This window comes from Schistocerca serialis, chromosome 2 (genome assembly GCF_023864345.2).
Source record: "Schistocerca serialis cubense isolate TAMUIC-IGC-003099 chromosome 2, iqSchSeri2.2, whole genome shotgun sequence".
Classification (NCBI taxonomy): Eukaryota; Metazoa; Arthropoda; class Insecta; order Orthoptera; family Acrididae; genus Schistocerca; species Schistocerca serialis.
Window position 1 is genome coordinate 62,959,514 of NC_064639.1, and position 12,077 is coordinate 62,971,590.

The following is a 12,077-nucleotide window of genomic DNA, read 5'->3' on the forward strand; positions in this document are numbered from 1 at the left end:
GCATCTGAATACAGGTACAGAAAGTGTAACAGTTGCTTGTTGGTCAGGCCAGACCGTATAGGCAGTCCGCTTGTTGTACCCTGCAGTTTATCGATGGTACCGAGCTGCCCCTCCTGGATTGCTTCAGCTGGCCCTATAAACATACCTTCAGGGATGAGTTGTGGCTAATTGTGATAAGTAGTGATCACAAGTTCTCCTCAGTCATCTACAATGATTATGATTGCACTGGAATGTAGATTCCTCTCACAAGCCTGAGCATGTTTTAGCAATCAACAAAAGGTTCATAGTTTAACTGAGCATCTAGGCCGACAGCTTGAATTCAGTAACTGATGACAGAAAGATGATAATGTCTTGAGTGGCCAAAAAAGTCCAAAGTAATCCTCAATATTTGTGGTCATTCGAATAGCTTCAGCAATTTGGAGCTCTGATCTTCCACGGTCTATGAATACTTGTGATGCCTGCAAGAAGTCACATCTGCAAATAACATTGTGACTACATTCTGCTGAAATGGACACACGCGAAGCGCTGTCCTCTGTTAGTGGTCGCTGTTCCTGCAATACATATTCCTGTCTGCTGGACATACTCCTATTTCCCATCTGTGACATTCAGCACAATTATTTTCATATCATTGAATATAATCTTCTTTAGCTGACAATGATAAGCACTAACATTACAAAAAAGGAAGCCGCAGAGTTGAATAGTGCCCACACAAGCCGGCCATCGATAATGACGTCAATGTGATTTCTGGACACCTCGGTGACTGCTGTCTGTGGAGGATTTTCATCTGTGGTGTCCTTACCTCCACATATAGTTTTCCTGAATTTAGCAGCTAGGCAAGCGGCTAGTACCTCATTACAGTGGCGGAGAACGGCTACAGGGTGTCAGGGATTGACTTCATTGAGGGTACAGGCACAGGATACATCCCACGTGTCAACTGTAATCATTTGCAGTTGACTGGCACAAACAGAAAAACTGCTGTGACAGTCTAAGTTTGGTAGTGTAGCAGTCATAAAAATATGTACCCTCTTTCTCTGCAGCAGTGGACATGTGCAGGGCATCCACAATGAAAACTCACTGGTGTGTTGATCTTTCCTCCAAAAGTCTATTCTTCTGCAGGGCATCATATTCATAAGAGGACTTCATGTCATCTGAGTAAACAGGATGCCAAGTTGTAGCGCAAGTCAGATTTGGCAGAGTACATTCTTCCTGGTGTGTTCAACTGGCGTCAGAGATTGGTGCTCAGTCGTGACACACTTATACTTCAACATTCTTTGTTATCTCATGACGTTGTCAACATTCGTAGTTCCTTTCTCTCGCTTACTCAGTCTGACAGTTCCGGTTGCCATAAAATGCTGTAGCTCTTCCTCACTACTCATCGTATGAGGAAGTTGAGGTTGTGATGGCATTTCACAACCGTCATATGATCCACATACTGGAGTTGGTTTTGTTTCTTCTGCCAAACCCTTCTTCTGTTGCATATCCTCAATGTGCTGGTATCATTTGATGAATTCATCAGTTGTTATGACATCCTTTACTGGAAGGGCTTGGTACATGTCTTCTGTGAGCCTCTTCATCAAGTGTGAGATTCTGACAACTTCTGCGGTATTCGTATTCACAATTGGTATAGGACAAAAACATTCTGTGTGTAGGACTGCTTCATTTGCCCTTAGTGTTCGGCCCTGTTCTTCAGCTTAGTGAACTTGCCGCTGATTGTTACCGAATGTCTTCTTCACTTTAGCTTGTAATTTTTCCCAGCTATCGAGATTCTCTTCGTTCTCAAACTACTGTTCGACTGTGTAATCCAAGTAAAAGTATACATTTGTGAAACACATCACATTGTTCCACTAATGTATTTGGTGACTTGTTTGATTCCCTTCAGCCATTTTGTCAGATCCCGACCAGCATCTCCAATGCTGCTATTCCTGATGTTCAGCTGCCCTGTTGTTGTTTTGGAATCCATTGGTACCTTGTACATACAGACCTTGGGAATGATGTGCTGGTTGTATTCCAGTTCCTGTCCGTGATGGTGATAGGTTGTATGTTACTTAACTGGAGTACAACACATGGCACTGAAAGCATATTTACTACAACCACCAATGTACAGCCATAATAGAACTGAACTTGTGGAAGGAGAGTGCTAATATTTATGCTATGATCGAGTATTCCAGAACATACAACCATTCCGCTTTTGTCAGGTGGTGCTGGTGGAATGAAATACCCGCTGTGGGCTCACAGTATTTATACCTGCTAGTCCAGAGTTAAGGCTTCACTGACCCTGTGCTGTGCTCGGTGGTGCGGTGCAGTGCAGGGGAGGGTTTCAGTTGCCTTCCAATCACTATCCCTGTCACATCTCTCATCCCTGTCATGTTTTGCTTTGATGGAGATAAATATAGGCTTCCACTCCTTGCTCAGTTGGTAGCCAGTGTCCTTCTTAGTTAAATTATCAGTCACACAAATTTCAATTCTTTCTTTGAAAATCAAGTTCCAAAATTTACTGGTTTGCTGGTAATTCATTTCATGTCCATCGTCAATGCAGTGTTCTGATATTGCAGACTTGTTGAGCTGTAATAGGTGGTTGTGGTACTTGTGTAGTCTTTCACTGTCATAAGAAGCTTGTGTTTTAGGTGATGTTTAGAAAATTGGCTTTATTAGGAGTTTTTGCAGTATTCTGCACCACCAAATGGTACAGAAGCATTCTTCTTATCTTCTTCATCTGTATTTTCATCTTCTGTGTCATTCTTGGGGCTCTTGTGTTGCAGAACTACCCGAATCTGTCAGTTGCTATATCCATTCCTATAGAGTACAGACTCCAGGTGCCACAGCTCTGCCGTCAGACTTTGTTTGTCTGAGGTGAATTACACCCTGTGTACTAGAGTGCTGAGAGCCCTGTTCTTCTGTCAGGAATGCTGGCACCTGGAGGCACTGAGATATAAATTCATACACAGTGGCTTACGGTGAACAGTGTGGGCAGGCAAGCTGTTAGGCCTATGCTGAACTTGAATGTCAAGAAAAGGAAACTGTCATCTTTCTGTGTTTCCATGGTAGAGTGGATGCCTTTGTGGATGGAATTCAAATGTTCTAAGAAACTATGTAGTTTTCAGGCTGACTGCCAAATAACAAAAACAACTCCAACCGACTGAAAGAAAAAAAACAGGTTTGAGTTTGCAGTGCTCTGTCTTTGAAATACTCCAGAAATAGATTTGCTAGAACTGACAAGAGAAGGCTGCCTGCGGCTACGCCATCTGTCTGTTTGTAGTTTTGTCCATTGAAAACAAAGTGACTCGATGCCAGGAAAACCTTAGAGTTGAACATCTCACGGATTAGTTTTATGGAGTCTTCCAAAGGGAGCCAAGTGAAAAAAAAGGTGATATCAAAGCTGACTGTAATGTCAAGAGTCCTGCAGCACAAGCTCATACAGTTGGCAGATCAAATCATTTGATTTTTGTACACTTGCCAACATAAGGGGCCCAACAGATAAATTCAGTCCTTCACCAGGGAACATATTTTGGGACTGCATTTTCAAAGAAGCAATTGAAATTTGTGTAATTAATAATTCAGTCAACACAGACATCAACTTCCAACTGAACAAGGCATGGGTGCAAATACTAGGCTCCACAAAAGCAAAATGTGATGAACGAGAGATATGACATGATGGTGGGACGAAGGCAACCAAGAATCTCCCCCTCCATTGTTGCAGCCGCATGCACTCCCAGCAAATGCACAGCACAGGCCTCTACTCTGGACAGGTATAAATACTCTGTGCCCACAACATACACTTCATTTCATTGGTTACACCGGATAATGGTAGAATGATTGTCTGCCAAAATATTGTGGACCTTTGATGATTCTATCCAGCAGTACACTTGGGAACTGTGGAAGCAGCGTATACATTGGGAAAGCCTCATATCACACAGACATAAATATTCTAAGACTTTGAGAACAGCTATGAGAGAAGTTAACAAAATAATGATAAGATTTATGTGATGTAGGAAAAAATTACTTATGGGCTAAAAACAAATACAATTTGCAGCTAATAATATTGGCCTCCTGTTTTAGCAACTTTCCTCTCAGTCCCGGTATTACACAGCTCTCAGTGTCGCCTTATACAACAGAAAAAAACTTACTTGAGTACAATACTGTATTCCATTACTTCTGATGACATCACTACATGCTTGACTTTCTCCTTCTCTGCCAAGACATCATCATCTGCTGCATTGACTCGAAGATCTGCGACTGGAATATATTAAACATTTCTTTAAGATTTAAGTCAAACAACGGAAAATCCAGGATGGAATGTAACAATATTATGAAAAAGGAAAGTTGCTACTCACCATATAGTGGAGATGCTGAGTCGCAGATAGGCACAGCAAAAAGACAGTTTTTTTGTTGTGTCTATCTGCGACTTAGCATCTCTGCTATATGGTGAGTATCAACTTTTCTTTTCATAATATTATTACATTCTTTAAGATTTATGTTTATTATGTAATACCTCATTCACTTTCTTTGTGTTGTTCATTCAAAATGTATAATTTTAAACTAAAGAATAAAAACTGGATGCTGCAGTAGCAATAGGCAAAGTGTATCTAAAATAAGGGATCAGGGCATTACTATACATATGGAAAATTATAAATGATCCAATCAATTGTACTAGATCAAGTTGCAACCATATGTTTGTTCTTATATCATTTCTAACACTAATACAATTTTTTTCTTTGTTTTATCTCGTTTTATGAATGACAAATAGTTACGGTATTTCATAATTCGCGCAGGGGAATTTAAAGTCTGGTTGTTCGCAATGTATTTTCCAGATCACTGGTCTTTTTAAAAATAATTTTTACTAACAAAGAGATAGAGGGGCTGGCCAGTACTTACCTCAGCTCAGTATAGCCGATAGATACACAAAACAGAACAGAAAATTTTTATCCTAGCTTTCAGAACTTTATTCCTTCGTCAGGGAGGAGAGAGGGGGAAAAAAGGGAAAGTGGATTCAGTTACTCACAACCCAGGTTATGAAGCAACAGGCGAAAGGTAAACAGGGAGGGTAGCAAAGATGGAGGCATGGGTGTCAGATGGAAGCCAAAGATATTCTACTGTAAGTGCTGTGCCAGCTTCAAACCAAAGAGGATGCATACAGAAGTAAAGAGGTATATAGTATAAAGATAAACTCAACTATGTAGGATGAAAAGATGCGTGAATGGCTAAAGAGGAAAGGGAAAGAGGAGAAGACTGAAGAGTAAATGGGAGTGAGGTTGGTTAATGTAGGTTCACTCCAGGGGAATGGCAGGATGAAAGGATGTGTTGGAGTGCAAGCTCCCATCTCCGCAGTTCCAAGGGACTGGTGTTGGATAGGAGAAACCAAATAGCACATATGGTGTAGCAGGTTCCTAGGTCCCTTGAATTATGCTGGAGGGCATGCTCTGCTACTGGGTATTGGACATCTCCTAGGCGGACAGTTCGTCTGTGCCCCTTCATGTGCTCAGACAGTTTAGTTGTCGTCATACCAATGTAAAAGGCTGTGCAGTGCAGGCACATCAGCTGATAAATGACATGTGTTGTTTCACATGTGACCCTGCCTTGAATTGTGTATGTTTCACCAGTAGCAGGGCTGGAGTAGGTGGTTGTGGGGGGATGCATGGGGCAGGTTTTGGAGCGGGGTCGGTTACACGGGTAGGAACCGCTGGGTAGAGAAGGTGATCTGGGAATATTGTAGGGTTTGACAAGGATGTTACGGAGGTTAGGGGGGTGACAAAAGGCAACTCTGGGTGGTGTGGGGAGAATATTGTCAAGGGATGATCTCATTTCAGGGTTTGACTTGAGAAAGTCATATCCCTGGCGAAGTAATTTGTTGATGTATTCGAGGCTAGGATAATATCGGGTGACAAGGGGGATGCTTCTGTGTGGTCTGGGGATAGGAACATTGTTGTTGGATGAGGAGGAATGTATTGCTCGGGAGATCTGTTTGTGGACGAGGTCTGCAGGATAGTTGCGGGAGAGGAAAGCACTGGTCAGGTTATTGGTGTAATTGTTGAGGGATTCGTCACTGGAGCAGATATGTTTGCCACAAATACCTAGGCTGTAGGGAAGGCAGCGTTTGATGTAGAATGGATGGCAGCTATCAAAGTGAAGGTACTGTTGTTCGTTTGTGAGTTTGATATGGACAGAGGTGTGGATGTGAGCTTCAACAAGATGAAGGTCAACATCCAGGAAGGTGGCTTGGGTTTTGGAGAAGGACCAAGTGAAATTCAGATTCGAAAAGGAGTTGAGGTTATGGAGGTGTGTTTCTTCACCATGAGTCCAGACCACAAAGATGTCATCTATAAACTTATACCAGGCCAGGGGAAGCAGCTGTTGGGTCTTCAGGAAAGCCTCTTCCATGCGGCCCATGAAGAGGTTGGCATAGGACGGAGCCATCCTGGTTCCCATGGCCGTTCCCCTGATTTGCTTGTATCTCTGGCCTTCAAAAGTGAAGTAATTATGGGTGAGGATGAAGTTGGTAAGTGTGATGAGGAATGAGGTTTTAGGAAATTCTTCGGGTGGGTGTTGGGAGAGGTAGTGTTCAAGCGCAGAGAGACCATGGGTATGTGGGATGTTTGTGTAAAGGGATGTAGCATCTATGGTGACAAGAAAGGTTTCAGGTGGGAGGGCAGTGGGAATGGATTTGAGGCGTTCTAGGAAGTGGTTTGTGTCTTTGATGTAGGATGGGAGACTGCGGGTGATAGGTTGGAGGTATTGGTTTACCAGAGCTGAGATACGTTCTGTTGGGGCTTTGAAGCCTGCCACAGTGGGACGGCTAGGATGGTTCTCTTTGTGGGTTTTGGGTAATAGATAGAAAGGTAGGGGTATGTGGCTCAGGTGGAGTGAGTAGGTCTATGGAAGCCGTTGTGAGGCCTTGTGAAGGACCTTGGATTTTTAGGATTTTCTGCAGCTCAGTCTGGATGGAGGGAATGGGATCCTGGGTAACAGTTTTGTAGGTTGAGGTGTCGGACAGTTGACGCAGTCCTTCTGCCACATACTCCACACGGTCAAGTACCACAGATGTGGAGCATCTATCCACTGGTAGGATGAAAATAGAATGGTCTGTTTGCAGAGCCTTAATGGCACGGGATTCAGCTGGGTTGATGTTGGGGGTTGTCGGGATGTTCTTCAAGAAGGACTGGGAGGCAACACTGGATGTGAGGAATTCCTCAAATGTCTGCAAGGGATGGTTTTGGGGGAGGGGAGGAGGATCCCTTTGAGAAGACATTCGGAACTGTTCTAGACAGTGTTCAACACTGGGTCTAGTATCTGAGGGCTGTGTTTTAGGGGGTGAAGTGATATTTCCAGTTGAAGTTCCGGGTGAACGAGAGGAGATCTTTAACCAGGGCAGTGTGGTTGAATTTAGGTGTGGGGCTAAAGGTTAAGCCTTTTGATAGAACGGGAACAGATGTCTCTGGAGGAGAGAGGGATCTGGATGAGAGGTTTAGAACTGAATTGGGACTGGTGATATGTGGCATTTGACTGTGGTTATAGTTGAGATTTGGTTTGCGTGGTGTACGTGCTGGGATTGGGAGATTGAGTAGGGTGGCTAGGCTAGGTTTGTTGGCTATGAGGGGGGTTTGTTGAAGGTGCTGTAGTGGTTGGTGTTTGTGAGGGACAGGGAGAGGGACCCCACTTCTTAGGTGTTACACTAGCACTGTGGATAGTTTTTTCAGATGGTGTGTGGCATGGAACTCAAGTTTACAATTGGCTTCTAGGACGATGTTGCTGAGTGTGTTCTCCAAGCAAGGGTTCGAGAGGTGGAGGACTTTGAAGAGAGATAGGAGCTGTTGGGAGTGGTGGTTACACGAAGTAGTGTAGAGATTCAAGACAAGTTGGGTAAGGGCTAAGGATTGAAGGTTCTGGAAGTCCAGGATAGACTGGTGGAAGGAGGGATTGCACCCAGAGATGGGAACTTTTAAGGTAAGTCCTTTCGGGGTAATTCCAAAGGTTAAGCAGGACTGGAGGAAAAGTATGTGGGATTGCAGTTTGGCTATGGTGAAAAATTTTTACGAACAAAGAGATAGAGGGGCTGGCCAGTACTTACCTCAGCTCAGTACAGCCGATAGATACACAAAACAGAACAGAAAAATTTTATTCTAGTTTTCGGAACTTTGTTCCTTCGTCAGGGAGGAGAGAGGGGAAAAAATGGGAAGAAGGGAAAGTGGATTTAGTTACTCACAACCCCAGTTATGAAGCAACAGGCAAAAGGTAAACAGGGAGGGTAGCAAAGATGGAGGCATGGGTGTCAGATGGAAGCCAAAGATATTCTACTGTAAGTGCTGTGCCAGCTTCAAACCAAAGAGGATGCATACAGAAGTAAAGAGGTATATAGTATAAAGATAAACTCAACTATGTAGGATGAAAAGATGCATGAATGGCTAAAGAGGAAAGGGAAAGAGGAGAAGACTGAAGAGTAAATGGGAGTGAGGTTGGTTAAGGTAGGTTCAGTCCAGGGGGATGACGGGATGAAAGGATGTGTTTGAGTGCACGTTCCCATCTCCGCAGTTCCGAGGAACTGGTGTTGGATGGGAGAAGCCAAATGGCACGTACGGTGTAGCACGTTCCTAGGTCCCTAGAATTATGCTGGAGGGCATGCTCTGCTACTGGGTATTGGACATCTCCTAGGCGGACAGTTCGTCTGTGCCCCTTCATGTGCTCAGCCAGTTTAGTTGTCGTCATACCAATGTAAAAGGCTGTGTAGTGCAAGCATGTCAGATGATAAATGACATGTGTCGTTTCACATGTGGCCAGTGGAATAACACTGTGAGAAGGGTGGGAATGGGTGGGGCGAATTGTGAGGTGGATATTCCTGATGTTGGCTCAGGATTAGAGATAGTTGAAATTATGATGGAGAATGTGATTCAGGTGCTCATGAGAGAAGTGCTCTTTTGTGGCCAGAATATGGGTATGTGGGGGATGGTACATAACTGGAGAGACAAGCTGTGGGAGATCTGTTTCTGGACAAGGCTGGGAGCATAATTTTGGCCTGTGAAGGTCACAGTGGGATCCTTGGCATATTTGGAGAGGGACTGCTTCTCATTGGAGATGCAATGACCATGGGTGGCTACACTGTAAGCAAAGGACTTCTTGCTTGTTGGTATGGAATGGGTGGCAGCAGTCAAAATAGAGGTACTGTTGGTGATTGGTAGCTTTGGTATGGATGGATGTACTGATGTGGCCATCCTTTACGTGGAGGTCAACATTAAAGAAGGTGGCTTGATGGGTTGAGGAGGAGCAGATGACGCAAATGAGAGGTGTTGAGGTTCTGGAGGACTGGGGATAGGGTGTCCTAACCCTTGTTTCAGATCGTGAAGATACCATCAATGAATCTGAAACAGGAGAGGGGTATGGGATTCTGAGAGGTCAAGAAGGATTTCTTCTGGTTATTCTTGCAGAGAAGATAGCAGCAACCAGCCACTTTTTATAATGCTGTTCAGGTCCGTTACCAGTTTTGAACCAACAGGTTCATCATAAGACTGCTTGTTCACATTAAGATACATTTTTGTTACTTTACATTTTTTTTCACTTTTTCCCTATATGATGAAATTTTCTTGGGGTGATCATGCCCTCCAACCACAATATGATGGGAGAAAATGTCTATTTAGCTGTAATTGTGCCTCATAATGATTTTAAATTGTTGATAATATTTATTCAGAACAAAGTTTAAGTACAAAAATCATGGTACAACTATACAAATCCATCTTTTTACAGTGAGTGAGAAAATATGCAAAGAACAAAATGGTTGTGCTATAAAGATATATCACTCTTCATTAGATTCCATATATCGATATAAATGTACAAACATTCGAACACGCCTCCTTACATTTATACCATAATCAGATTACATTTAACATGTCTCAAAATTTTACAAACTTATGCTTGCTCAGAGATTTGGTAAAAATGTCTGCTACATTGCTTTCTGAATCTACTTTACAAATGTCTGTAATTCCATTTTAAAACAGTCATTCACAAAATGGTAATGCACTTCAATATACTTTGAATTTTTAGTAAGATTACCATATCTAGCAATATTGACTGCCCTTGAGTTATCTTCATAAACTTTAATGGGCTTGTCAGACTTTACATCTCAGTGACAGCTTCTGACAATGCTACATACTAAGAGAAAGTAGAAGATTTTGTAACACTTCTTTGTTTCTTGGATTTCCAAAAAATTACATTTCCAAATAATCTAATTACATAGCCTGATGTGGACTTACGATCCACAGAATCACCTGCATCTATAAAACAATCTAACAAATCTATATCTTCAGTCTTTCTATATGTAAGCTTAAAATCTTTTGTTTGATACAAATATTTCAGTACTCTCACAGCATACTTAAAGTGAGTATCATTGTAACAGCTTTGAAATCTACTCAAATAATTCACACTGTAAGTTATATCTGGCCGTGTTCCAGAACTAATGTACAGGAGAGAACCTATCAAGTTCCTATCAAGACTTCCATCATGTGCTACATCTAGTTTCAAATTTTCTTCCATTGGTGTACTGTACAATTTTGCATGTTCAATCTGATATTTCTTAGCTAGAGCTTCAATATAGCTACCCTGACTCAGAGTCATTACATTTTCTGCATAATTATAATTAATATCTATCCCAAGATAATTCTTTACTTCACCTAAGTCTTTCATCTCAAATCGCTTGGATAACAGACATTTGATTTCTTGTATTTTCTCTTTACTTTTACAACAAATTAGCAGATCATCAACAAACACAGTTATATAGACAACAGAGAACTATTCAAAATACTTGGTATTCTAACTGTTCCCTGTTTATTTATGTTCCACACTATAGTATATATAAAGAAAAATATAGTGAATTATAGTACAAACAGCATTTTACACAGCTATAGCACAAGAACAAGCCACTGCCTTCATCTAGATAGGAGAAACAAGCATAAGACCCAAAAAAGTTTCTTGTATCAGGGTGTAAAATTGTATAACAAGCTGCCACAGGAAATCAAAGAAATTAACAGCATGTACTGTTTCAGAAAAACTCTTAAACTGTATTTTCAGGAACACTGTTTTTACACAGTAAGTGAATATTTAAATGTTTGAATGTAATTTAAGTGACATAATGACATTGTATTGTATATTCTGTAAATGTATAACAAGCTGCACAGGACATCAAAGAAATTAACAACATGTACTGTTACAGAAAACCCTTAAACTATATTTTCAGGAACACTGTTTCTAAACAATAAGTGAATATTTAATTGTTTGAATGTAATTTAAGTGATAAATGTCATTGTATTTGTATACTCTGTAAATGCATATAAAAGTGTCAATGTATCTGCAAAAATCACTGTATCCAAACTGACAACATCCATACATTGCAAAATGTCTACGGATGGCTAATCAAATAAATAAATAAAAAAAAAACACAAATTGTAGTCCTCAGTACATACAGATAATAGTCATAGCTACTTCTCTGAAACCCTTGACCTTTTAAAAACTCATCCAGACAATCATACAATGCTCTAGGGCTTTCCATCAAGCCATAAAGTGTCTTAAATAACTTACAAACCCCATCTGTTCCATCCATGTATCCAGGGGGTTGCTTAACATAAATTTCTGACAAAATTTTTCCATTAAGAAATGCAGTTTGTACATCCATTTGTTTTAAAATTAAGCCCTTTTGACAACAACACGTTCAATTTTTGCATCATAGCAACTGGTGAATAAATTTACATTTATTGTTTTCGTTACTAGTTCCCAAGTTTTATTTTTATTTAAACTTTCAATTTCTTTATCCATTGTTTCCTTCCACATTTCTGACTCATTACTATTCATTGCCTCCTCAAAATTTTCTGGACTATCAGCACAACAAAAGTTTACATAAATTAAGTTACTCAAGACGTAATCATTTAATCTATCAGGCAACCTATGTTCCCTAGTTGCCCTTCTCAACTCTTGTTCCTAGTTTTGTTTTTTCTTACTTGGACAACGCTCGACACCTCTTCCTTCCATATGCTCATTTACTGATTCATTGTTTATGCTTTTGCTCTCAGAAACACTAAAATGTTCATTCCTTGAATTGGATG

At 41.2% G+C, this 12,077-nt stretch overlaps 1 protein-coding gene across 1 annotated transcript in view; it reads right to left on the bottom strand.

Annotated features, from left to right (window-relative positions):
• Positions 1–12,077, bottom strand: part of LOC126455728 (phospholipid-transporting ATPase ABCA3) — a 526,358-nt gene that overhangs the window by 99,797 nt on the left and 414,484 nt on the right. The window contains exon 21 of the mRNA XM_050091496.1: positions 4,125–4,233. Coding sequence (XP_049947453.1) covers positions 4,125–4,233 — 109 coding nt within the window. The remainder of the gene's footprint in view (positions 1–4,124; positions 4,234–12,077) is intronic.